A 27017-nucleotide genomic window follows, 5' to 3' on the forward strand; every position below is an offset into this window, starting at 1 on the left:
TCATTCATGGGGAGTACAGGCGATGTGGGTGTTGTCATGATCCTTCGAGATGCACAAGGACAGATTGTGTTCTCTTCCTGCAGATCATTGCAACGCTGCTGGTCAGCCCTTGAGCCCGAACTATGTGCCTGTTTGGAGGGCATGTCGCTTGCACTAGATTGGAGCCATGTGGATGTTATGGTGGAAACTAACTCAGCTGAACTTGCTGCAATGATAAATAGCTCCTCCCATGACTGCTCACAGCTGGGACATCTCGTTGAGCAGGTGAAGTATCTCATGAGACAGGGAAGACGTTTTTCCATCAACAAAATCACTCGTGAACAGAACCAGCAAGCCACCTGCTAGCTCGCTTTGGGCGCCAAGAAGATCGCACAGTAGTTTGGTTAGGATCGGGTCCTGATGAAATTTTAGGCCTTACCCTTCGGGATTGTAATGTGACAAATACTTAAGCAATACAATCCTTTTACCCCGCAAAAAAAATCCATGGTGAGCTATATAATGTATGGGCTTAGCTTTCAGATTTACTGTCCTGAAGTAGGATTGTCCTGAAGTAGGATTCGAGATGTGACGAGCGATCTGGTTTATAGTGTTGATGATGGTGTGTTTTAGCGCTGATCTTAACCTCTCTTACGGTGGTCATACTTGATGATGGTGTGTTTTAGCGCTGATCTTACCTCTCATACGGTGTTGTCATACTTCTGAACTGAAAAATATGGATCCGGCATCAACTACTTAAACAGGTTTGTTATTTGATTTTCCTCTGTACTTAGCTTGACCCCTGCTTTATGTACATGGAACAGTATTGGAGGATTCATGAATGGAATGGCTAGATTCCTTCTTGGATGCTCAGATTCTTGACAATCATCCTTTTACTTCACCTTTATAATTATTTGCTACCCAATAAATTGTTAGCATCAAGTTACATGAGTTTTGTATGCAGATATACATAGGCAAAGTGCTTGTCTTTCATGGCATGTGCATGCACTGTGCAATATGAAGCATCACATTGAATTTATTGGTTTTTCTTTGTCTGCTAGCATTGCTTTTTGGCTTCTACATATCCGAATGCTTGAATGTGTGATAGTCTTGAGAATAGCTAAGCTATATTGCAATCTTGTAGGCATAGTCATACATTCTGCTCATTTGTCATATTTCTTCTGTGCATATTGAATCTAAGCATGGTCTATTATGAAATTGTGTAATGTTTGTGTGGTTAAATCACAATTAGATATGAGAGTAGCTGGCTGTAAAAATGCAGTTAATGCATAATAGCTGATTCATGTTTCCTGTTTTATTGTCAGGCAAATGAGCGTGTTATAAGGAGTTCAAATATGACCCTGGACTGCAGATGGATACCTATTAGTAAACACAGAAATTGTGTATTGCAAGTCTGAGATCTTCCACTTGCTACACGTGTTGATCCACAGCCAGTTTACTTGCCAGGTAGAACATTAGTTTTAATGCCAATGCAATCATATGTATCTTTCCACTATACTTGCAAACTAGGATCAACTCGCGGTGCTTGCAAGTTGTTAAAATTTTATCGCTCTTCTCCAAACCTCTCATTTTGTCCACCCTTCCTTGTGCCCTGTAGCTTTCATAGCTTTTTCGGTATAAACTACACTAGATAGCAGTAGTTATGTATACATTGTTAGCATAAATCGATGCCGAGTCTTGTGGCTGACTTCCAGCAACAGAAAGACTGGTCCTAAATCCGAAAGTCAATGGTCGACTTCAAGCAATCTGTTGCGACACAATCTCGGATGAGGTATTTTGTGACCAAAATGAATTTTGACCGCGGTATAAATGTAAACAGCTAATCTGAGCTATGCATGATTGGATTTTCCATATGTTTATATCAATTATTATTTCTCTTCTTAGGTGAATGCTACTGCTGGTAATTGTTTTTTTCTCTGCCATATGTGATATTTACTGGTATTTTCCTTTTATATCCTTGGTCATCTAAGAATTACTTTATTTGTAATTTACAGTAGTTAGTGATTTCACTGGAATCGGATGCACGTTCTATAATTTCTAAATTGTATGCATACCATTCTACGACTTTATTTTGTCATGGCACAGCATGTAGGTATTTGTTAAAAACTTAAAATGTACAGGAGATGCAGGGTCCTTCGAATAGAAAAAATACTTAAAGTTGTATTAAGTCAGCGACAATTAATATGGATTGGAGGGAGTACAAATATCAAATAAGATACCACCCAACGATATGCCTTCTTCTATGAATTAGTGTTATCAAGATTTGAAAAACACATGGTTAGAATGTCATGTGATATTGATTACTAGGAAAGCCGTGAACTGAAAAAATTATACATTTCGTAGCCGCTTTGTAGAGATGGCTAGGATGTGATGCTATGATTACAAGAAAAACCATGAACTAAACAATTCATACACTAAATAGCCACTTTGCAAATATGCTTTCACTGAAAGCACAATTCTTCTTCATGCTGGAGTATTTGATGTGGGTGCTTATTGGGCTAAGGAGAGAGTGATGAGTTTCCCATCCGTTGCTTAGTTTTTCTCCCGTTGCAACGCATGGGCATGTTTCCTAGTCTTTCCCTAATAATAAAGCACGGATTGATTTTGTCGGGTTCACCGTCACAATACGCTTCTTTCCGTAAATTTACGCTTTCAGTTCGAATTTAAAACATATATCCGAGGTGGTACTAATTCGGGTGCCCGTGATATTGAAAAAATGTTTCGTTTAAGAAAAAAACCTACATCTGTATGTATTCAACCCGCGATTCATCTGTTTCATCTTATCCAGACTCCCCGTCCTCGCGGCGCTCCGCTCCGCCCCGCCCCGCCCACCTCCTGCTACGCCCCTCGCGCCGCCGGCCGCCTCCTGCCCCGCTCCGCCCCTCACCACGCGCCGCCGGCCTTCTCCTGCCTCCCAATCCCATCTCGCGGCTTTCTTCGCCGTTCACCGCTCCCCTCCACCTACTGGTCGCGACCTCGTGGGAGGCAGAGGATGGGAGGGTGCGGCGCTGGCGTCCGACTCCAGGAGCTCCAGGAGCTCGAGAGGGCCGATCTGCGCGTCGGCGACCTCGCGGGAGGCATGGCGTGGCGTGTTGCGCTCGAGACGAGCGGGCTCGAGTAAGGGGATTGGAGGGTGGCGCCGGCGGGATCGTGGACGGTGATGGAGTGGGCGGGTGCCGGCAAGATCGAGGCCGGGGATGGAGAGGGCGGTCGGCGAGCTGGCGGCTGAGGATGGAAGAGGCGGCGCTAATTCGCTGCTACCCGCACCGCACCACGTCCCTAGCTTCCTCCTCTCTGATCGAACCGAGTCCGTTTTACAAAGGGATCCGGCGACTAGAGGGGAGCTGCCACCGGTGACGCTGCCAGAGAAGCTGGCGAGGTTCCTCCAGAAGTGCGCCGAAGGAGTTCCAGGACGAGCCCCGGTATAGCGGCGACCGGTGGTACCTTCGCGGCTGGGTTCCAGATGGTGAGCTGCCTGTTGCTACTACCATATTATAGTACTGGCTGACTACATGAGGGTTTCAGTTTATCTATAAATGGCACAAGCTGTTCATTCAGCCGGTACTATAATTTGCTGCTTCTACCAAATCACAAGATCAGTTTATCCATGCTCATGGAATTTCGTGTGTAGGGCTACCATTACAAACTCCGTTGATTATTCACGCTCTGGTCGATGCTCTGTCGGCAGCCCACTAACCAGGCAACTCTATCGTTGAGGACCGTGTGTACCGCAGGAGGATCCCTGATGCTTTGTTGCTCCTGTGACCTTCAATTTGTTGTGTGGCTGTCTACAAACGTACAGTAGCTTCATTCAAATTCTTTTTAGAAATTGCTAGACGATTTTTTTTGTAGAGCTGAGAGAAAAGATGCATAGACAATAGAATTATGTTCAGGTTTGCAATAATTCGTTCTATTTGCTTGCAAACAAATTGCACAAGCCGTTCATTTGTTGGATGATGTTTGCATGTATTTCTAGCAAGTTATAAAAACTGATGGAAGATGCTTTGTGTATTCTTTTGTGTGTCTATCAGAACAGGCATGGTGGGAGGGCGATGCTCTGTTGACTGCTTTTCTTATAATATTACAGAGGGAGGATCGAAGTGGAGATTGGTACTTTCTCTTTCAGCGGCCAAAGAAAAGCAACACTTGTTCATGTGATTTCAGATGAAACGACCAGAGTGTGTAAAATCTGGATCGCTACAAACAGGTCAAGGTTAGTTATGCTTTTCCTTTTGATATTCTCTAGATAATGCTATCAAGCAAGATCAACTTAGGACAATATAATATACTATTTACTTTCTTTGTGTTTCAGTACGTTCAAACTATTTACATGTGTGCAAATGGGCATATTTTGATTATGCGACTTGGTGTCTTACTTGTTCTGCCTGACTGTTGGATCCTAGCTCTTATGTTATCTACCTATAGCCAGTGCATGCCAAAAATTAAAAATAAAACCTATGGCCAGTGATATGTTTATGGCTGGATGTCTACTGCTTCTGTCAATGCCATAGTAGATTCAATCGAAACTGATATATCTGAACAACAATTGTTTCATTTCGATCACATAACATTATTTTTGCTGAAAAATCACAACGTTTTATTCAAGTTTGTGGGTGTTTTCCCTGATCTGTTTGCAACTTGTCATGAGAGTCCGTTTATGCATGTAGTTATTTTGGTCCAGAAATCGACCATGGATGATGCTTCTTATTTTGAAGAGACTAAGTTCTTCCGAGCCTCCGATAAAATAAATAAAGAGGACTTTAATGAGATGATGCTTCTTATTTAATGTTGTTAGATCTCCTAAAATAATTTGAAGGCGTGGGGCTTGCTGGTCAAGTAGGTTGCGCCGCTCCATCAGGATGTCCTCCCCCACTGTAGTGTTAACTGATTAATCATGCACATCCATTAAAGCAAAGATTCAGAAAAATGTTTAGTTCACTAATTAATCAGTCAGTAAAGGACCAATTGTTTAATCCTACTATTTAGACACTCCATCCATCCAATCCAGTGAGTTTAAATTGATTAATCATGCACATTCTTAAATTATGAAGAGTAAAAAAAGATTTTGGTGTTGGAGGAGCAGCCAGCAAGTGTAGTTTGCAAACCAAATGCAGTTTCTATAGTGAACACTGATTTGCGACCTCAGCTCAGCCATATTGAACGGATTGATTGCTCTGTGAAATAGGAGTTAGCCCATAATAGAAATGCCACTCCAATATTGGAGGAAGTGTTGATTGAGCTGAGAAATTTACTTGACGATGAAAGGAACGATTTGCTTCAAAATTTGCAGAATAACTTCTCCAAGCTCTCAGAAGAGAAGCAATAATGTGACTCCCAGGTGCCTCTCTGAGAAAAGCTGGAGATGCTTTGCCAGTGGCAAAACAAAGGGAAGTAATTGCTACGGACGCCAGCCAGGTGTTCATGCTATTTGATTAATGTTTTCTGCTCTTAATAATGCCTTCGTTTTTCTTCTTTTAGAACCCTTCTTTTGTACTCTTACAAATAGCAGATGAAAGGAGAAGGATGAAGAAGTCAAGCTATCGGAGAGATCAATTGAGGAGCTCAAAAGAACTTTAGTGTTCTCAAAAGTAGCTTTATTTAGTTTGAGTGAATTTTGTGGCCTAAGTGTTGTAGCTATTCATTTTGCCACGCATTCTGAATGTTAGTACACACCCATGTTGGTACAGAACTCCTATTGTTATGCCTGTTATGACAACAACTTTCCCAGATTTTTGTGCATAAACATACATATGTGGACTAAATTCTTTTGTTACTTGCTCAGCCAATACATATCTATGCTTTTTTTTGCGGGTGAATACATATGTATGCTAATATAGTTATTGGTGTTATGATATTGGTTGAGTCAATTATACCATTTACAATATTCAAATAGGCTTTGAGTTTGGTATATGCAAAATGTTTACAAACTATTAACGTCTAAGTGATAACTAATAAAAAAAATGCATCGTGCATTCATCCATCTATGGTAACTATGCAAGCATGCATGACTAACATTTGTTTTTCAAATTTTCAATCATTTTTCTCAAGAACTGTCCTTCTTATCTCGGATGAGATATATTGATGCATTCCCATATTTACATATACTTCTAATCCCTGAAAACACAAGACAAATCCTAAAAGCAGTTACTTTTTGTAATTAAAATTGCTAGCAATGACCTTTTTGTTTTACGCTATTAAATATCTTATGATCTGAACATCATGCACCTGCCTGGAAACACATATTAGCACTGACTAGTGAATTTTCACTAAGAAAAGAGAGCCTGATTTTTGGGGATATTTTTCTCCCGTTGCAACGCACGGGCCCTTTTGCTAGTCTCTCCCTAATAATAAAGCACGGATTGACTTTGTCGGGTTCACCGTCGCAATGCGCTTTTTTCTGTGATTTTACGCTTTCAGTTTGAATTTTAAAACATATTCGAGGTGGTACTAAATTTTGTCTCTGCAACTCGATTGACCGGTACGTTCTTGTTTAGCTGGGCTGCGATCCAGTTGGGCCTTGGCCCGTCTCTCTATTCTGACCGCTACGTCTCTACGTTTCGTTAAAAAAAGTACGTTTTATCCAAACGCTTTGCGGAGGGCGGAGCTGTGGCAGAAGAGGCGGCGCGACGGAGCAGAAGGGGCGGCGCGACGGAGCAGGAGAAGATGGCCGAGAAGATGTTCAGGCGCGGCGCGGCGGGCGAAGAAGAGTTTTGGTGATGAGCTTGTGGCCACGCTGGACCAGCTGCTGCAGCCCCCCTGCGCCGTCGCCGTGGGTCGCCTGTGTTCTGCTGCTCCGGTGCCGGCACCTGTCCCTGTGCGGTGCCGTGCTCAGGAATTTGGCGAAGAAGGCGACTGCCGTGCTTGCGCGCGAGAAGGGCGCCGGACCTCGTTGGCGCTGCGAAGGGGGCACAGCTCAGGTTGGGTACGCCGTCGGCCAGCGCCGGCGGCGAGCACGCTCCGCTGTGACCTGTCCGCCACAGCCAGTCCTCTCCCGCCTCCCCCGACGTAACCTTCTCAACCTATGCATCTGCTCCCGTGTATGATTTGGATGGAATTGCAGTCTCCTTGTCCAACACAAATCGATTTGGATGGATTGCAGTCCGTGTCCTTGTCCAACGCAAATCAATGGAGCTGCCGAACAGGATTGTTGTTGGCTTCTATAAGAAGGGAGGGTCCTCGGCTCGAATCTCCATCAGGTCAATTTTGGACGAAGCATCCAATGTCGACACCGAGTTCGCCGCAGGAAGAAGCCCGGAGTTCGCCGGAGGTAGAAGAAGCGCCGAGTTCGCCGAAGGTAGAAGAACAGCCGTCGAGCTGTCCAATCTCGCGTGCGTTGGCTACAACAGAGGTATGTATCCCCTTGACCCCTGTTTTGAGTTATTTTTCTGTCCCCTGTTTCTCTGTGTACCTTCTAATATGGAGTTCAGAGGTAAGTACGTCAGTTTAGATATTGTTGCCTTCCTGTGATTGTAGACACCCATGTTGTGTTGTTGGTCTGTTGAACGAAGCGCTAGAACTGTCAGCAATTCCTTCAGATAGTGTTGTTCTCTGAACAGAGAAAACAAAATTGGAACAACTGCTGTGGTGGTTCTCATCTGGCCTTAGTTCCAGGTACAACAATAACAAGCTTTGCTTCCTAACTACCTCTGCTCCTATAGCTAGCTAAAATTACAGCTGATACATGTATAGGTATATTAGCATATGTTGTGTCAGGTTAAAAGTCCCGAGAGATTTTGAACTACTGGTGGAGTGGAGATGGTAATTTGTAGTTCCACATTCTATGCTAATACTTCGATGGATTGTTTGGTGATAAGCTAAGTGTGTCTGAAAATCTTTTCCGTCTGTACAATTCTCTGTCTACACTCCTCCTTACGGATCTGAGGTGAAAACAAAGCTGCAGGTAGAGAAAGCAAAGCATAATGATAGGTAGCTTCATGGTGTTTGTCTTATATTCAAACTGCATTTAGCTTCTAAGAATATGATATAATACATCAGAAAATAGTACAACGTGCAGGCATCTCAAAATTCCACTCCAAATGAAACACTTATTCCACTGAAAAAACACTCGCTCCAAATAACTTTACCATGGAATTGTTTGATCTATCCTGTGATGCGTCGGTTCTGATTCTGTTGCAATTGAATTTATGTTGAGATCGCGGAAGAATATTGTTCTACTTACGGTGATTAGATTATGCAAGTATAATGTTCTTTGCACGTCAGATTTTCCATGCTGTGATGATAACAAAGTAAATTATAGGTGCCTTACAATGAGAATCCTCTTATATTCAGGCAAGTACTATTCCTACTTGACTGACGAACATCATATCTGTAGTATCTCTCTTTGCGCAATGTTGGTTATGTCGTATTACTTCTGTGTTTTTTTACATATTTTACCGATGGTTGTTTGTGTTAGGAACTGAGATTCGCTAGCTTTCATATTCTGCTTTAGTTTTTTAATACTGAAAGTGCATGCCCAATTTTAGTAAAGACTGGATTTGGTATTTCCTCCTTCCGTCTACAAAAATGATGCTTTGTCTCCCATGCAATCAAATTATCTCACGGGTGACTGATATTGATTTTCTAACACAACATTTTCTTAATGACACAACTTTAGTTAGTAGGTTTTGGAAAGGTCACGAAGTATCAGTTATCTACCATTTAAACCTCCGACTGTATGAATCTCTACACAACCTCCGTGTTCTCCATCGTCGAGCGGACGTCTTCATATGGTATGCGTTAATGGCTGGTGTGGCAATGACGCTGGTCTTACAGATGGTGCCAAAGGCGGAGGGGCAGCTGCGCGGCTGTACGAGCTACAACAGCAGACTGACATTTGGCCGGCTGGGAGAACCCAATTGTAGAGGAGTAGTGCCGTGAAAAAGATGAAGACGGCGCGAGGCACGAGCTGTGGGCATGGTAGGCAGGTAGAATTTAATTACCAATTACCAACTATGACGGCGGGAGGCACGAGCTGAATTTAATTACAGCTGAAAATTATGCTATCATGAATGCCATTATTATCTGATGAATTTAACTACAGTTGCAACTCTTTAGTTACTTACCACAACAATTAGTTTTTAATGGTCCTTCAAATTACTGTAGCTGAAACTTACTCTGAAGATTAACCAACTATGTTCTCCTTGATCCTACAAAAAAAAAATATTCATTTGAAATTATATGCAGTGTTTATGCAAGCCTATTAGGTTAAACCAAAATGTAACCTACTTATTCCAGCACTCTCTTTATTTGGATACACATAGCTCTGTTTTAACAAATCCCCAGTTGATCCTATGATATGCAGATCCCCTTCAAGGCCACTGACTACATGAGGGAGAGGTTGTCAGTTGGACAGATTTGTCCTTCATTTCATTACTCAGTGCTGACCTCTTTCTCTATTTTATCTCATTTTTTCATTAGACTTTTTTAAGGATGATAATAATCTATAAACATTGTAGAATGGTCATGCTTCTCTTTGCAAGCTTATAGCTTGATTTACATCTGAATGACTTTGGCTTTAGTGTTTATAGACTGGTTTCTTGAATTGATCAATATGGTCATTCCAAAATGTTACCCATAGAATTTCCAAGCATAACCACATACTGTTGTACCAGAATTTAATTAGTGCAATGTTATTTCTCTAGAAACCCAACCAATGCAATCATCGTAATATTTTATGCGTGCGTTAAAACACAATCACTTATGGTCTTGCAAGTTGGTGGCAATGTCCACAACCATCCTAGAACTCGCGAATGGCGTCATTACAGTCCTGGAAGTTGAAAATAGAACGGCAATACGATCCTCAAACTTGGGCAATAGGTCCTTGGATACGTCTCCGTGCACAAATTGCATACACAAACTTGGGCAATAGGTCCTTGGATACGTCTCCGTGTACAAATTGTATACACCAGGACCGCCACGCCAGCAGAGGAAAAAACAAAAGATTCGAGGGCAACTGGTGTGGATCGTGCGACTGGATTGTCTTTTTTCGTTCGCCCCCCTGGCGTTTCTAAAGAGCTGTCTCATGCGCCCTCCGCCCCACTGTTCGTGGAGTTTTTGTGTGCGTGCTTGGAGCGGAGCCGCTACACTATGGAGGCGGTGGTGTGATCATCGCCGGCAGGCGAGGTTGCCGGGTGCCCCGGGGATGGCGAAGGAAGGAATCGGCTTCAGATGCAACCGCGGGTGGCGGTTTGTGGTGCGGATGGGTGCCCCGATACAACGGCCAGATGAAGTGGCTGCACCAACGTAGAATATGTACTTCTGTTGATATATGATGTGTTTCATGAATTGTCAGTTGATATGTGTTATGTTTCATGCAGATCCAGTCATACATATATGTTGTTCAGTCAAACAAAATTTAGTTAAATGTGTTTTCTTTTATCTTCCATTAAACAGTGTTATCTTTCAAGCATTTTCAATTATATGTTGTCTCAGTTCTCAGAATTCAGAGAAGTGCTGTCAAAATGTGCCCATATTTAGTCAGATGTGTGCCGGAGTTGCAGCTATATGTTCCTCTCTATCAAAATGTTGTCAATATATGCCCAAATTTTGTCAGATGTGTGGCCAATTTTAGTTAGAATAGCAGTTTATATGTTCCTCTCTGAGAATTCAATCTATTGTCAAAATATTGTTCATTCAACCAGCCGGACAGAGAGAGCAGGGGACGGGGAGGCGTCCAGGGGATCCAGGGCCTCTCTGGTGGCGCTGTGTGTGCACGTGTGAGAGGCGGCGGTGAGAGGGGATCGAGCGTGGGAAGGGAGAGACGAGACGAGGGGTCGATTGGAGTTGCTCAACCGGTTAGGGTTAGGGGAGGATTTTTGCTCGGGCTGCTCAGTGGAGGTGGGCAGGCTGTTGGGCCTGGAGGCTGCTGTGGAAAAAAAGAGAAAGAGGAGAGTTGGGCCGGCCTGGCTGCAGAAAAATGACTTTTAGGCAGTGAGATCCATCTACCTGCTTTTCTTCTAATACAACACTTTAAAAAGGGTATCTGTATGTTTTTATTATCCTGGAACCTTGTGATTCACGCATGTTTTAACCTTTCAATGGAACATCAGCTAAATTACTTGGCCTGCATTCGCAAATAAAAATTAGAAAAAAATTACTTGGCCTACAGTGTCATCCTTTTTCAGGAATGTCGGCTTCATAGCGAAGCATGGCTGCATGTATGATGCTTTAACAAAAAGTGGATTAAGCTTAATGAACTTTTTAGCTATGACAAATCTTGATAATATCACTTGACTATATGATCCATGCACATATGAGTGCTTTGAGCTAAGGATATGAAAATAATATATTTTTGTCCCGTAGCAAAGTTGATGTTTTGGATCGAATAGACAAAACTAAAATAAAAAACACCTTCTCAAACAAAAACAATAGTAATTCTTGTTTTTCTGGACAATAAAAAATAAAAATGGCTTGAAAGACTATTCCATACACAACTACTCTATCATCGGATGAAATGAAAGTGCGGAGCTGAAATAGGTCAGGACGAGCATTGTTAGGATACGTCCAAATTTCATTGTCCAAAAAGAAGTACTCAGCGTAACCTTATTTATGACGTTTGCGAAAAGTTAGATTAAAAAAGTGTTGCATAATGACACGTAGAAGAGGTTATATTTAATTTTTCGTCCGGTGCAACGCACGGGCATTTGTACTATATAATATATATCTACATCTATACCTACTAATAAAAGAAATAGATATTCTTAGTCCGTCATGCTATTTTATAGAAAACCCCCTGATGTTTCTAACATTAAACCCGCAGTACATATCAATTGTTTTTTAAAATACACATATCTTCTAAACCGTAACTCCAAATTCAACATGTTATATATAGAATTTGATTAGAAAAATATATAAAATCTGAATATGATGTTATTTTACCTGTTAACCATTTAAAAAACACTATCCAGGGTGCAATCTTAATCAATAGTGCATTATCCGTCTTTCTTTCGTATCGTTACTGATCCAGATTGTGGATGAACATCTCAGCAAAATTAGGATTGGAGACGAATTGAAGATCACTTGCCCGTTTCTTAGTACGTATTAAATCTACATACAAGTCGTGTTTAAATAGAAGACATGTGGAATCTTGAACTTGCGCTTTTGTAGGCAAAGACCATCTTTGTTTGGGCCATAGCTACAAATACTCAGATTATATACCATTTTTTGTAAATTAAGAGTATGTGGTATTCTTTTCTCCCGTTGCAACGCATGGGCCCTTTTGCTAGTAATAATAAAGCACGGATTGACTTTGTTGGGTTCACCGTCGCAATACGCTTCTTCCCGTGATTTTACGCTTTCAGTTTGAATTTAAAACATATTCGAGGTGGTACTAAATTTTGTCTCTGACCGCTACGTTCTTTCTTGGTCGCTTAGCTGGGCTGCGATCCAGTTGGGCCTTAGCCCGAGTAGCCAGGGAAAAGCGTTTCGTTTTTGCAAACAATGCCCTGTACTTTAGTATATTCAGCCCGCTGTCCTTTTTAAAGTGACGGATGGCTTCCTTCGATGTATGCTCTCTTCGCCGCCTCTGCCCGCCGCCGCCCTCGGTCTTCTTCTCCGGCCGTCCGCCGCCGCCCGCCGGTCTTCTTCTCCAGCCGTCCGCCGTCCGTCCTCCTTCCCCTCCACATCTGCCCCTAATCTTCTTCGGCGCCACCCACAGCCTCATCAATCTCCAACCTCTTGTTCCCGTGCTTCTCTGATTTGGATCGAGATGGGAGTCCTGGATCGAGTTAGGGTCTGTGTTCTTCTCCAACACAAAGCCATGGAGTGACCGACCCGGATTTGACTTGGCTATCATAAGAAGGAAGGGTCCTCGACCGGAATCTGCCCCAGGCAGGACCTCAATGGCGACCTGCAGGCCCGGCCTCTGTCTCTTTCGACTCCCTCTTTTTGCGACCTCAAGAAGCTGCGGCGGCTCATCCTCGAGGCCAAGCTCGTGCAATTCCGACGACTCCAGGCCCAATTTATTTCCTGGTCAGTCCCCTTTCCCCTGAGTTTTTTCTTGTTCCTCCAATGGACTTGTCGATAAATGCAGAATTGTGACTAGCGCTTCTCTCCCTTTTGTCCTGATTGCAGCTCTATCGGGTCCAAGTGATGCGCCAAGGGGATTTGCAACAGTAAGTTAGTTAGTTCCCTTGAGAATTTCACATGGATTCCGCTATTGATTCACATGGGTCATCCAGAATTCACACTATCTTGCATAAATTCAGTTCTAATTTTGTACGTAATTATTCACGTTTCAGGCTTTCAGGATTGTTCAGTTGCATGCTAAGAAAAAAAATAGGTCTGAGGGGAACCACTTCTTTGGCGTGTTGCTCCAGTAGTTCATGATGATGAGGTCCGACTCCATAATATACTAGCATTTTATTTAAATGCCAATGGGTGCACCAACATTTAAGCAAGCAGTTTTTATGCATTTTCGTTTTTAGCACATAGTTTTTGAGGAAATTGTTCTGACTATGCAATTTGATAGAGTCCATGCCAGCGCAACTCTTGCAATTCTCTGAACTCTTTCTGAATTATACTGCAAGATTCGGTTATAGTGTGGCCTTCAAATCAGAGCTACAATATTGCCTTTGTAGCTGCATGGTGGGTATCAGTTTTTGTTATCACTGATCTTCCCAAACTGAAGCTTAGAGAGATCAAAATGTTACATGCTGTAGGGCCAGGAGTGAACTAAACTCGTCCGACAGTGTTCTACGGTTCGCCGCAACTTCGTAGGCCGGTTTTCCACTTGATGTATGTAGACAAGGAGGATTGAATTCATGGTATTTGGTTCTCTGCAATCTACAGTAATATGTCTTTGGTCTTATTTTCCTACTGCTGGTTGTGATTGTTTGGGAACGTAGCAGAAATTCAAAATTTTCTACGCGTCACCAAGATCAATCTATGGAGTATTCTAGCAACGAGGGGAAAGGGAGTGTATCTACATACCATTGTAGATCGCGATGCGGAAGCGTTGCAAGAACGCGGATGAAGGAGTCGTACTCGTAGCGATTCAGATCGCGGTTGATTCCGATCTAAGCACCGAAGAACGGTGCCTCCGCGTTCAACACACGTGCAGCCCGGTGACGTCTCCCACGCCTTGATCCAGCAAGGAGAGAGGGAGAGGTTGGGGAAGACTCCGTCCAGCAGCAGCACGACGGCGTGGTGGTGGTGGAGGAGCGTGGCAATCCTACAGGGCTTCGCCAAGCACCGCGGGAGAGGAGGAGGAGGAGAGGTAGGGCTGCGCCAAGAGAGACAGGAAAACTCATGTGTTGGGCAGCCCAAGACCTCAACTATATATAGGGGGGGGGAGGGGGCTGCGCCCCCTCTAGGGTTCCCACCCCAAGGGGTGGCGGCCAGCCCTAGATCCCATCTAGGGGGGCGGCCAAGGGGGGAAGAGAGGGGGGTGCCACTAGGGTGGGCCTTAAGGCCCATCTGGACCTAGGGTTTGCCCCCTCCCACTCTCCCTGCGCCTTGGGCTTTGGTGGGGGGGGGGGGCGCACCAGCCCACCTGGGGCTGGTCCCCTCCCACACTTAGCCCACGCAGCCTTCTGGGGCTGGTGGCCCCACTTGGTGGGCCCCCGGGACCCTCCCGGTGGTCCCGGTACATTACCGATATCACCCGAAACTTTTCCGGTGACCAAAACAGGACTTTCCATGTATAAATCTTTACCTCCGGACCATTCCGGAACTCCTCGTGACGTCCGGGATCTCATCCGGGACTCCGAACAACATTCGGTAACCACGTATATCTATTCCCTATAACCCTAGCGTCATCGAACCTTAAGTGTGTAGACCCTACGGGTTCGGGAACCATGCAGACATGACCGAGACGTTCTCCGGTCAATAACCAACAGCGGGATCTGGATACCCATGTTGGCTCCCACATGTTCCACGATGATCTCATCGAATGAACCACGATGTCGGGGATTCAATCAATCCCGTATACAATTCCCTTTGTCTATCGGTATGCTACTTGCCCGAGATTCGATCGTCGGTATCCCGATACCTTGTTCAATCTCGTTACCGGCAAGTCTCTTTACTCGTTCCGTAACTCACATCATCCCGTGATCAACTCCTTGGTCACATTGTGCACATTATGATGATGTCCTACCGAGTGGGCCCAGAGATACCTCTCCGTTTACACGGAGTGACAAATTCCAGTCTCGATTCGTGCCAACCCAACAGACACTTTCGGAGATACCCGTAGTGCACCTTTATAGCCACCCAGTTACGTTGTGACGTTTGGCACACCCAAAGCACTCCTATGGTATCCGGGAGTTGCACAATCTCATGGTCTAAGGAAATGATACTTGACATTAGAAAAAGCTCTGAGCAAACGAACTACACGATCTTGTGCTAGGCTTAGGATTGGGTCTTGTCCATCACATCATTCTCCTAATGATGTGATCCCGTTATCAACGACATCCAATGTCCATGGTCAGGAAATCGTAACCATCTATTGATCAACGAGCTAGTCAACTAGAGGCTTACTAGGGACATGGTGTTGTCTATGTATCCACACATGTATCTGAGTTTCCTATTAATACAATTCTAGCATGGATAATAAAAGATTATCATGAACAAGGAAATATAATAATAACCTATTTATTATTGCCTCTAGGGCATATTTCCAACAGTGATTGTGGTACATAACACTCTGATGTTGGAAGGCTGGATCAGGTCATGGAGTAGCTATGCCCCCATCGAGTAGCTTATGCATCCTATATTTAGCTTTTCAAGATTATTAGATGTTTTATGTCAAGATGAATACATGGATAGTCCACTATTTGCAGTATTGTTATAATTGCTCCCTGTTTTCGATAAAATGATTTCTTTTGTTCATTAGTGTTATAATATTATAATGCAATGGTTGTTATAATATGGGGAACTGGTTAATTATAAGAGACTGTCACATATGAGGATGAAAGCGTGGATCAGCTCCTGTAGTAGTTATCTTTGATTTACGACCGAGTTTACTTATGGTTATAGGATGGAACTTTGTATTATTTTGCCATCTTCTTTCCTTTTTGAAAATAGCTACAGCAACTGGCAGTTTAAGTTGGTGCGAGCAAGTAAATAACGCAATTTTCTTAATAACTTTTGCCGCGCATATTGTAACTGTAAGCCGCAATTCAGGTTCAAGGTAACTCTCTATGTAATTCCAGAGCAGAGGTTTATAAGGCAACTCTCTATGAAACAGATGTTTTGTGAACGAGCAGATTTTATGTTCGATTTGCATAAACATGGGAAATTCATAGTTATTTACTATTCCAATTTGAAGCTAATATGGTATTTGATTCATGCACAGGGCTGAAGGTTTTACTCGAAGTCGTGTTATATTGGAGTTAGCGCCTAAAAAAATGACAGTGTATCTCCTGGGGGAGGAGGTGGGAGAGATGTAGCAGGTAGAAGATGGACCGTGGATAAGAAAGAGGAAGGGATAAAGTGTCAATCAGCAATGAAAACTTTAGTATTTGTGATGTAAATTTGAATGCTAAAGTTTGAATTTTTTTCCTTGGTCTTAATTTCTTTCTTTCAAATGCAAGTGGATTAATCTGCATAAAATTTAATACTATGTTGTATTCAGCTTTATTTAGATTTACCTTCCACTCATAGGTTGGAGTCTAGAGTTTATGCATACCGTTGCATGAGCATTGTTGCATCATGGTCAATTCTCTTGGACAGATAGCTGAGGCCATTGCATAATTTCAGAGGTACTTATAAATATAAAATGGCTTTCTTTAGCAAAAATTCCAAAGTTATGATGTTTATTTTGATAACCTCGACAATGTCAAGTACATAGAATTGGAATGGAGCCGAGCAACCCTGGTTCATTGTAACTGATGTTTGCTTCACATCGAATCATTGAAGGAGTATGATGCTGCTTTGGAAGGAGGCTTTTCTCAATCTGTGCTGCTTTCGGGGCGAGGCTGGGCCACGTCCACACTATTGTCGCTCGCCTGCCTGGGCCTGGGACGTGTTATTGAAGCCTTCACCATGCTACAGAGGACAGTCCTGAAGCTCAGGTTTTTATGCTCTAACTATGTATTGAAAGTGTCAAGGCAAGGTCAACCTAATGATATGTTCGTGGAGTCATAATTTTTTCGTTTCTTTCTATTAGTGTTAGAAGACAAGTTGGCTTCGTATATTGGTGAAATCTCAACCCATGTTCTTCAGTTGGCTTCATATATTGGTGAAATATCAACCCATGTTCTTCAGTTTGCATTAAGTGCAGACAACCTACTGTTGTTTATTTACCTTGCCTTGAGTACAGATTCTACTTTGGCTGCAGGATGTTGACGCTTCGCTTGCTTCTGATAAGAATGCTTGGAAAGATGTGATGAAAAATGGAAAACTTCTGTAGTTTTACAAGACAAGTAAGCGCCTATGACTTGCAGTCATCTCCTTTCCTATCCAGCACAACGCAAGTGCGCATGACAGCTAACACAGCAAACACCCACCAAGCAAGCACACGTACGCAGCAGTAGCATGTAGCAAGCTATCACACACGCGCCCGACACAACAGCCGACTCGGCAAAAGCACCCTGCTGGACTGGACGACCACGGCGTGCGTGGGCTGAGGCCTCGCCGAAGGAGGGCGCTTGCGGTGTCTGCATGTTCGGCCTTGCTGCACTCCAGAATAGTCACATCACGGCGCGCTGCAGTAGGGCAACGATTCTGTAAGAGGTAAATAGGGGTTTGGGGCGCTATTGTCCAAGATTGTGCTACCAAGGATTGTGGATCTTAACTAATTAGACTATTCATTTGTAATCTTAATCTATAAAAAGAAAGTAAGGTTGTATTGTATTTAGCACTCTTGTGATAAGAATGCTTTTTTGTTGTTGTTCTTATTAAAACATTGGCGTGCAGCAGCCATAGATAATGTGATTACTATATGCTTTAGTTCAAAACTTTATGCTGTTGTCCATTGTCGTCACTTACAGAGGTATGATGCATATAATTTATTTGCATGTTTCATAAAAACTGTTGTTGTTGATATATCTATATGCATGTCAATACCAACAAGCTATAGCTACCCTTGTGAGGAGGAGTAACCAAAGTTTTTTTTTTGTGGGGAGGAGTAACCAAAGTTGTCAAAACCCGGGACCGAATTGATCGGTTGAGTTAGAACCGAATGCCCATGCCTATCTATATATAACACTTCGGTTCATGTGTCTCCATCCACACCTCACGACCCGCGCATGGTCGGTTGTGGCTGTTGCCACTGCGTGTCTCTGACATGGACTTGCTCCGGTCCGGCTCCACCATGCTGGATGTCGTGAAGGCTATAGTCCAGGAGTTGGGGACGGGCCCCTATTTCAACTTCAGCATGGCTCTCCATTAGCAATATATTCGAAGTGCCAAGGTTGCAAAAGCAATATCCGTGGCAATGATGTGTTTCTTGTGATTTGAGATGCCTATTTTCTGCCTTATTGCTTTTTCCTATGTATGTGATTGATTGGGTTAGATCTATATAGTGTCTTGCTATTGCTATAGAGAAGTTATAATAGTTCTTCACCATGATTTGTATTTGACCATAACAATCGTAAGACAACTATGAATGCTTGACATTTTGTCCTGAACAAATGCGGCTATTAGTTTGTATTTCATCTAAGTGCAGTGCAACCAATTGAAGTTATTTTGGAAGAACATGCATCCGATTATCTTTGGTTTTTCTATAGTCTGTAGTAGAGTTAAGATTGTACATTTTGTGAACCATTCTGTTTTAGCCTCTCTTTCTATACATTCTATAAGGTTATCTACTATGTGCATTTGCTTTCGCCATTATTGTTCATGCCCTACTCTCTGTCCTAAGAAACATAGTTTCATCTTATCCCTAAGAACAGTATAAGTTGGCAATGGCCTTGGGCGTATTGTAATCAGGTGGACACTATTGCCACTATCAACAATGCAGGAAGAAGAATAGACGGGCGACACAGGTGGAGCTTCTCGAGCCATATTTGTTGTGTTTAATGCATGTGATTTTTTAACCCGTTGCAACGCATGGGCCCTTTTGCTAGTAAATAATAAGAAAGCGACGTGGTGGGCTGGACTAGTGTTCACTTCTGCTGATGTCACAACTTAGATGTGAGATAATATCTCACATCTAGATGTTATATAGTCAGACCCTTAGGTATAATGTTGAGATATTTCCGTGATCTAATTTTCTAATCCCATCAGCTAAAAAAGGAAATACTAACGCCCACATGTGTGGGCGTTTGCATCTCGCCCACACGCGTGGATCCACGTCCGTTTGTGGTTGCACGAATCTTGGCATGTTTGTGGTGCCACGTAGGACTGGACTGGTGTGTGGGCATTCATCCGGTCGCCCACACGTCTGTTTTCACCACACGGAGGGACCAGTGTGTGGGCGTTTAGCAGTTCGCCCACACGTCAGTTTTCACTCATGCACAGGGGCTGGTGTGTGGGCATTTATCAGTTCGCCCACATGCCCGTTTCCTCTCCCACACCCAAAGCTGCCAGTTGCCATGTGTTTGCAGGGTACATGGCAACTGCCTTAGTGTGCTTGTAAGCATATGGCAATTCTCTCTTTTACCCGAACATGTCAGTTGCCATGTGTTTTGCAGGCTACATGGCAACTGCCTAGTGTGCTTGTAAGTAGATGGCAACTCTCTCTTTATCCGAACATGTTATTTTGTCATGTCTCTTTGTAGCGCTACACGGCAACTACCTAGTGTTAGTAGGTGGCAACTCCTAAAGTTCTCAAATCATGGCAACTGTAGTAAACCAGACCATACATGGCAACTGCCTAGTGTTAGTAGGTGGCAACCCTTAAAATTTTCAAATCATGGCAACTATAGTAAACCAGACCATACATGGCAACAACTCCAGTTGTCCACAAAGGACATCTGACACTTAACCTGAAATGGCAACTGCAGTTGAGCAACCATGACAACTGTAGTTGTCCGACATGGCAACTGTAGTTCTGCGACATGGCAACTGCAGTTAAACGAACATGGAAGAGGGTCCGGACCATGGCAACTGCGGGGCGCATGGTGACTGTCATGCAGGACATGCGGGACCATGAGGTAGGAGGACTAACGTACGGGCGTGTGGCGTTATCTATTTTGCCCACACGTAAGCGTGTGAGAGGGACCGCGAGAAAAAAAAGGCATGTGGGCATTACTTGTTTTGCCCACACGTACGCATGTGAGCTAATCCTCTTAGACACCACACAAAACATGTGGAAAGACCCCTTAACGTCCACGTCGCCTCTATGGTGTGCAATGATGATTGCCGGCTTGCCGCATCCTCCCGGAGGAGCCATCCCCAGGCCCTATCACGCACATGCATGAAAATTTGGCAACTTAGCCGCCGGGCGCCGGCGACCCGGCCCTTCGTTGGATCTGCGCACTGCATGCACCTCTGTTCCTAGCGTTGTCAAGCAATCAGTTCATGTTTCCAATTCCAACAATCACATAATTACTAATAGTTGCATTTGACTGCATTGCGTTTTATATCTTTTGAGATCTGATGTATTGATTTTGTTTTTGGGATGTGAAGAAGTCCTTCTCTATGCATCCCGTGAATCATGGCTCGATCGCCAGCTAAATCGCCCCCTGCATGTTGATTTTATCCCTTAATTAGTGGAGAATTATATCCCTTAATTAGTGGAGAATTAAGATCTAGTCCTAGACTACCAAATTACCCTTGAAGTGGTGGTACTCCCCAACTTTTAAGGGTAGTACTCCAAGGCACCTATACTGGAGTGCCAAACAATCCTATCCATCAGATCATAACAAATGGAGGGCTTATATTAGTTTGAGGGTGCCATAAAACAACTCATATAAAGGGGTACATGTAAGTGTACGATACAGATTACAAACATATACAGAGGCTACATATTTATATAGTCTAACATCCTTTTTTTTGCGGGTGATATAGTCTAACGTATTTATATAGTCTAACATCTAGCTAAACTATCAGCGACTGAATTAGCTTCTCTGCAATACAATTCAGATCGTTTCTGTGCGTTATGTGAGATTTGATGTTTGTCTCTTCGGCCCATGTTTAAATCCTGGCTCGCCACATACATGTCCTAGGATCCTAAGGTGGAACACACACGTACGTACTCTAGGTTTAGAGCAGAGGTCGGTCATGAGGAACAAATCTCATCAAGAGGAACAAATCTGCAACCAGGAATCAACCTGGCTTTTTAAGGCCGCAACGAAGACCATGGTAGGCAATGGAAACAATGCATGGTTCTGGGAGGACAGGTGGATTCATGGGGCGCGCGTGGAGGACATCGCCCCAAACCTGTACATGAAAGTGCCGCAGAGCACTCGTTGCACGCGCACGGTTAGCCAAGGCTTGCACAATGGCACCTGGGCAGTTGATGTGGGGCCTGAGCTCAGTGTGATCATGCTCCAGGAGTATATGACCCTCTGGGAACTCCTCGCTGAGATACAACTTCAACCGGAGCAGGAGGATACCACTTTCTGGGCTTGGGAAACGAGTGGATGCTTCTCCACGAGATCGGCGTATGCAGCAAAGTTCGGTGCCAGGGAGGTCCTTCCCATGGCGGCATTCACATGGAAGTCTAGAGCGCCGTTACATTGCCGCTTCTTTGCCTGGCTGGTCCTGCAGAACAGATGCTGGACGTCCGATAGGCTAGCTCGCCGTGGACTGGAACACCAAGAAGCTTGCCCGTTTTGTGACCAAGAAGAGGAGACCATAAATCACCTGCTCATTGGGTGCGTCTTTGCGAGACAAGTCTGGACGGGAGTCTGCCTAGCTTCCAATCGACCGGAGTGGATACCGAGAGCGGGCACAACACTTGAGGAGTGGTGCAACACAAAAACAGACACGAGGATGGGTGCTAAGGACACTAGAGCCTTGTTGATCCTTGGTATGTGGAAGATATGGAAGCACCGGAATGCAATAGTCTTTGACGGAGCCACACCTTCGAGCTCACATATGCTACGTAGGGTAGTCCTTGAGGGTAGAACATGTAAGAGAGCAAACCTTTTTAAGGGAGATGTTGAGCCGATCTTCTCGGCGGTAGAAAGGTGGGTGAGTGAGAGAAGTTAGCCATAGGAGTGTAATCCTTGTGTGGGTGGAGTTGGGGTTATGTAAGTTGTAATCTTCAATGTGAAGGGCGTCTTTACCCCATCCTCTTCTTCAATATATATAGTACGCATTCTCGTAGTATTCGAGAAAAAAAAAATCTCATCAAGATTCAAAGGTTACGACAGCATCTCATCAAGAATTTTGACACGCAGCCCGAGGACCAAAAGGCGTGCATTTTTGAATCAAAAGGGAAAGGGAATGATTCCTTTTAGACGCATGCCTTTTGATGCAGCGAGTGCCTGACCCCGGCCGTCTAAAAAGCTCACCCAGCCCAAGCCTGAAACCTGACCCGGCCGAGTGGGCTCAAACACTGCACGAACCATCGGCATCGGCATCGGCACGACACCACACGTCTCCTCGATCATATACAACTCAAACAGTTTTAGAATTAACCATGCATTGCATGCTTTCTTTCCCTCTGCTTTGCTTCCCTAGCAACGACGACGACGACGACCAGAAAGTGTGCAATGATGAAGCCATGATTTTTGCCCTCTCTTCTTCCTTCCTCCTCGATCGATCCCGGCCCTTTTCGGTAGGGTTTTGCATGCACAAAGAAAGGCATTTCTCTTTCAAAGAGGCCATAATTACGCCTTAGAAAGTTGTCATGATGATGTTTGGAGCTGCTGCTACTCCATTACCATATGGATCGGAACTTAGAAAGCACACACGCCCGCTGGAAAAGCTTTTGCTTTCACGCGTCTACATGCTTGCCACATGAAAAGATGGAGACGACGACGACTAATTAAACTGATCAAAGGAGGAGCAAAAAACTTTCCAAGCCCTCGCTCCTTTTCTGCTGCTCGCCCAAAGAGTCTCTAATAAAATTTGTAAAAGCACGTACAGGCCGGATGCATGCATGCAGAATTATTCATCAATCTAACAGAAGGAGAAGGAGAAGAAGAAGAAGAAAGGTGAAGACGACGACATCATGATTAATTTCATCGATCGACATGATCATCCCTAATCAGTAGCTAATGATGATGGATCGATCTATCTTCTGATCGATGCATGGTCTTACATTGGGCACAACACATGAAAACACTTGCGTACGTGCATGTCCCTCATCAATAATCTATCTAAACCGGCTGCTCATGAAAGCCTCCTCTCCTCCTCCTCCTAGGGTTTCGCCGGCTCCTGTCGCCGGGAAGGCGAAGGCCGGCATGTTGTTGTAGCTCATCAGTGGCGCCATGCCTGTGTTCGATATGGCATTAGCGCCGTAATTCCGGCGGTCTAGGGTTTGCAGCTCCCTGATCTGGGACTTGAGGAAGCGGAGGTAGTTGGCGGCCTCGTCCAGCATGGAGGCCGTGTCCATCTTGGCGCCTCCCGGGACGAGCTTCTGCAGCACGCGCAGCCGCTCGCTGATGCGCTCCCGCCGCTGGCGCGCCGCCACCGTCTGCGGGTCGGACGATATGCGCACGTTGCGCCTGCTTGGCCGCTCGCCGGTGTCTTCCTCCTCGACGCCGAGGCTCACCGGCCGCATCGCCGCCGCGCGATAGATCATCTCCTTCACCTGCGCCAGGGCCTCCGTGTCCGGTTCGTACCGGGGGACGTCGTCGCAGCCGTTGTTGACGGAGCTTCTGCCGTCAAAGCTGATGCTGGACGAGGTGCTGCTCAGCGACGGCTTGGTGCGCTTGGAGGACGACGCAGCACCGCCGCCGCTGCTGAACGCAATCTGGATGCCGCCATCCCCGGTGTTGGTGGACGCGAGGATGCTGCAGAGAGGGTTCTCCTGCGAGTGCCCGTCGGCGGCTGGGCATGGTGCATCGGCGGCCCTCCTCTTTCTACTTGACCGGCGTTGCCTTTTGGCACCACCGTTGGCTTCGTCCCACTGCCTCGTCGTCCCTGTTTTTGCCGCCGATGTGGGCCCGTTATTGCCGGAGTCAAAGACCGCCGCATCGACGACGCCGGCGCGGTCAACGGCGGCAGCCGCGCCTTTTGGGAAGGAAGGTGCCGCAGGTACAGTAGCCAACGTGACAGCTCGTGCTGCTGGTACGAGGTCGTAGTCGGCAGGCATCCCCATCACGCCCTGATGGCGATGTTGATGCTGCTGTCGCTGCAGGACAACCCCGTCAACCTCAGCGTAGGCAGGCGTGACGGGTCCTGTCCCCGTAGCGCCGAATGCGAGGCTGGCCGCCTCGAGGCCGCCGGCCATGGGCTTGCCACCTCCGCACGGCACCTGGATGCCCTGCAGTTCCATGATCGCGGCGGCGAGCGCCTCGTCCAGCACCAGCCTCTCCAGCACCGTCATGCCGCTCCCGTCCACGACATGAACGACATCACCGGCCGCGCCACCGTCTCCACCGCCGCTGTTCCACGCGCTCTCGCTTAGGATCATGTCGTTGCAGAAGCCAGGATCCATCTTGCCAGCACCTACTAATAAGAAATCGGATATGAGCTATACATCCAAGTAGCTAGCGAGGCTCTGATCTGTGTGAGGCCGATCCGATGATGAAGCACATGCAACTACCGACCCAGCAACATGCATATGCACAGATGAGCGCATCGACCAAATGGCGCGTACCTTTAATTAATGGGACGCAGGTAAGCTGAGGAAGAGGGGAGCACTCTGCCGCTGTTGCTGATGCTGCTGGTGGTGATGGTAGGCTAGCTCGTGTGTGGATATATTGGAGCAACAGAGGGAGCATTTGCGCATTAAACGCTAGCTCGCTGGAGGAGGAAGATGCTAATGGCGCAATAAGACAAGATGCCTGCAGTGTTGAAGCTACTTTTAGGGCCCTGCCTGCGCGCAGCGTGTGTGTGTGTGTGTGTGGTGTGCTCTCTCTAGCAAAAGGCTGCAGGCCGGAGGGGAAAGCAAGCAGGCTCTTATAAAGAGGCAGGCCAAAGAATAGATGCATGGTTGCACCTATGCCTATGGTGGTGTACTGTACTGTCTAGTACATACACTTGTATAGTAGTAGTACTTGTTACTACACAGCACACTACCTCATCGATGGTCCTCACGCTTGACACACTGTGTGTGCAGTGCAGCGATGCACACATCTAGCTATACCCACAGCACAGCTAGCTACTGCCTATTATCACTCACTATGGTATGCCTACCATATTAATGCTCTTGATTGTGTGGGTTCTGAAATATAAGCTTGCTAACATGCCTAGGGCTTTTAGTACTTACCGGATAGCAGGGTACTGCTCTCTTCTCATATGCCTTGGGCTGTGTAGGTAGGGGGTAGGGCTCAATTATACAAGTACTACCGGTACATCAGTAATTTCAAAATTTATCTAGGGGTAAGTTGCCGGGTTTTAGAATTCGGGTCAGTCACAAGGAAGCATGCGGTGAGACTACCCACACTGGGAGTAACATAGATAGTAACATCACACATATTTAGATAAAATAGATGATGTGACAAGCAATAAATGAAGAAAGAGAGGCATATGGTAACATAGCTAGTTACTACTAGTATGAGTAACATCACACATATCAATACAAGATGAGTCTATAGCCTAATAAATGAAGCGTTGCATGTTACCACACATATGTTACTCCCCACTATAGAGGTAGTAACATAGAGTAGTAACATGGGCATGTTACTACTTTATGTTACTACCCATTGTGGCTAGTCTGAGCGTAGTGAGGACCAGGGCGCTGGCAAGGCATTTTCCAGGAAGGAGTCGTACCCGGCGACGTGCAGGCGGAGGCGAGTCCAAAGGTTGACGGTATGGGGAGCGAGGGGGTGTCTCGTAAGAAATTTTGGTGGTTCACCGGTTTAGAAGCATGGCCGGGGCTGGGGCTAGCGCGGCGGCGAGCGGTGGTGAGGGGAGGGCAGGGCGGCGAGGCTGGCACGAAAGCGCCGCCGGCCGCAGGCTACAGAGGCAGGTGGTTAGGCCGGTGGTCCTAGAAGGTCTTGGGGAAGAAGATGAACAAGGATATCAGGAGGTTGAAGAATACCACTCTTGACCACCGTTTTTTTTCATCGGACCGTCTAGAACTAATCGACAAATTTAATTTATTTATTCCAGTCGGCCGACTCTTAATCAGTACTCCCTTCGTCTCAAAAATAAGTGTTTCAACTTTGTATCAAGTACTAACTTTAGTATAAATTTGTATTAAAATCGAGACACTTATTTTAAAATGAAGGGAGTATAGTACTTGTGTGAAGCATTCCAATCCTATCATCTAGGGTAAGAGATTTCTTTGGATTATATATAGTACTTCAATTGACATCTGAGGAGGGAGAAACTAAAATAAGTCTTTCACTAATTACTTGCTAGCTGCATCTGGGTGTTATGATTTGATTATGATCAAGTGTGAGAAAGAGATATAGGAGATCAGTGACAGGGCTGGCTTTGAGCTCATGAGCACCACTGCCGCTTGTCGTCTGCGCATAAACTACACGCAGGCATGTGTGCATATGTGTGGAGTGCATGAATTACTTGCTCCTAGACTAGCCAGCCTAGAAGTGACCTTGTACTAGTAAGGCCAATTCCACCGCGCGACCCTATCCTGTTCGCCCCCCGTTCGTATGGGGTAAAACGGACAAACGAGGTGGTCCAGCGTGCGACGGTCCGGACCCATCTTGTCCGTTTTGTGTTCGGGCCGACCCATTTCGAGCGCAAACTTGCGCCGGGTTTGGGTCGCGACGGACACCAAACGGACACGCGCCTCGTCCGCGTCGAGGCTGCGTGGCAAGCGGCCACCTACCTCCCACCCGCCCACATCAATGCGCACGAGCGGGCGGCCCCACCTGTCATCCGCACATCGAAAGGTCGCCGTCCTTCTTTAAGTGGGAAGCGTGGACGAGTCGTCGTCCACACTGCCCCACGCCACCCCGCGGCCTCCTCGAAACCCGACAGCGCCGAACCCAAACCCTAGCCAAGAACTCGCCGGCCGGCCGCCCGCAGCCATGGGCCTCTGGAACTACGGCCGCAAAGGCAAGCACGACCGCGAGGCTGGTTCCTCGTCGGGACGCCGCCGCGGCTCGGTGAAG

The 27017-nt window shown here is 45.5% G+C and overlaps 2 protein-coding genes and 1 long non-coding RNA gene across 9 annotated transcripts; 2 read left to right on the plus strand and 1 right to left on the minus strand.

The window, feature by feature from the left end:
- Positions 1 to 3469: 3469 nt before the first annotated feature.
- Positions 3470 to 9521, plus strand: LOC109761032 (uncharacterized). Its single transcript, XM_073510424.1, has 4 exons — positions 3470 to 4210; positions 5288 to 7002; positions 7097 to 7345; positions 7471 to 9521. The coding sequence occupies exons 2-4, from the start codon at positions 6714 to 6716 to the stop codon at positions 7497 to 7499; spliced, it is 567 nt and encodes a 188-aa protein (XP_073366525.1). The 5' UTR covers positions 3470 to 4210; positions 5288 to 6713; the 3' UTR covers positions 7500 to 9521.
- A 2921-nt stretch (positions 9522 to 12442) lies between these two features.
- Positions 12443 to 17906, plus strand: LOC109786860 (uncharacterized). 6 transcript variants are annotated; one of them, XR_012204915.1, is made up of 10 exons: positions 12464 to 12966; positions 13069 to 13109; positions 13236 to 13330; positions 13466 to 13581; positions 13656 to 13760; positions 16289 to 16461; positions 16597 to 16694; positions 16852 to 17006; positions 17102 to 17173; positions 17273 to 17906. It is a non-coding gene; the product is annotated as an uncharacterized lncRNA (long non-coding RNA). The 6 variants fall into 6 exon arrangements; XR_012204918.1 differs by having other exon boundaries at positions 16289 to 16385; XR_012204919.1 differs by lacking the exon at positions 13466 to 13581 and having other exon boundaries at positions 16289 to 16385.
- Positions 17907 to 22983: 5077 nt separating this feature from the next.
- LOC109786861 (uncharacterized) lies at positions 22984 to 24963 on the minus strand. Of its 2 annotated transcripts, none has more exons than XM_020345424.4 (2): positions 24593 to 24963; positions 22984 to 24444 (listed from the first exon to the last, which is right to left on the minus strand). In XM_020345424.4, the coding sequence occupies exons 1-2, from the start codon at positions 24924 to 24926 to the stop codon at positions 23144 to 23146; spliced, it is 1635 nt and encodes a 544-aa protein (XP_020201013.2). In that variant the 5' UTR covers positions 24927 to 24963; the 3' UTR covers positions 22984 to 23143. The 2 variants fall into 2 exon arrangements, with proteins under 2 accessions (XP_020201013.2, XP_020201014.2); XM_020345425.4 differs by having other exon boundaries at positions 22984 to 24441; positions 24593 to 24957.
- Positions 24964 to 27017: the final 2054 nt, after the last annotated feature.

The sequence above is a fragment of the Aegilops tauschii genome, chromosome 3 (assembly GCF_002575655.3).
Source record: "Aegilops tauschii subsp. strangulata cultivar AL8/78 chromosome 3, Aet v6.0, whole genome shotgun sequence".
Lineage (NCBI taxonomy): Eukaryota > Viridiplantae > Streptophyta > Magnoliopsida > Poales > Poaceae > Aegilops > Aegilops tauschii.

Bases quoted from the DNA above. Each gene is read 5' to 3' on its own strand.
- LOC109761032 (XM_073510424.1), top strand. From the start codon at position 6,714: ATGAGCTTGTGGCCACGCTGGACCAGCTGCTGCAGCCCCCCTGCGCCG. The intron at 7,003-7,096 runs GTAACCTTCTCA...GATGGATTGCAG, and splicing joins CCTCTCCCGCCTCCCCCGAC to TCCGTGTCCTTGTCCAACGC. The intron at 7,346-7,470 runs GTATGTATCCCC...CTGTGATTGTAG, and splicing joins GTGCGTTGGCTACAACAGAG to ACACCCATGTTGTGTTGTTG.
- LOC109786861 (XM_020345424.4), bottom strand. From the start codon at position 24,926: ATGCATCTATTCTTTGGCCTGCCTCTTTATAAGAGCCTGCTTGCTTTC. The intron at 24,445-24,592 runs GTACGCGCCATT...ATTTCTTATTAG, and splicing joins CTGCGTCCCATTAATTAAAG to TAGGTGCTGGCAAGATGGAT.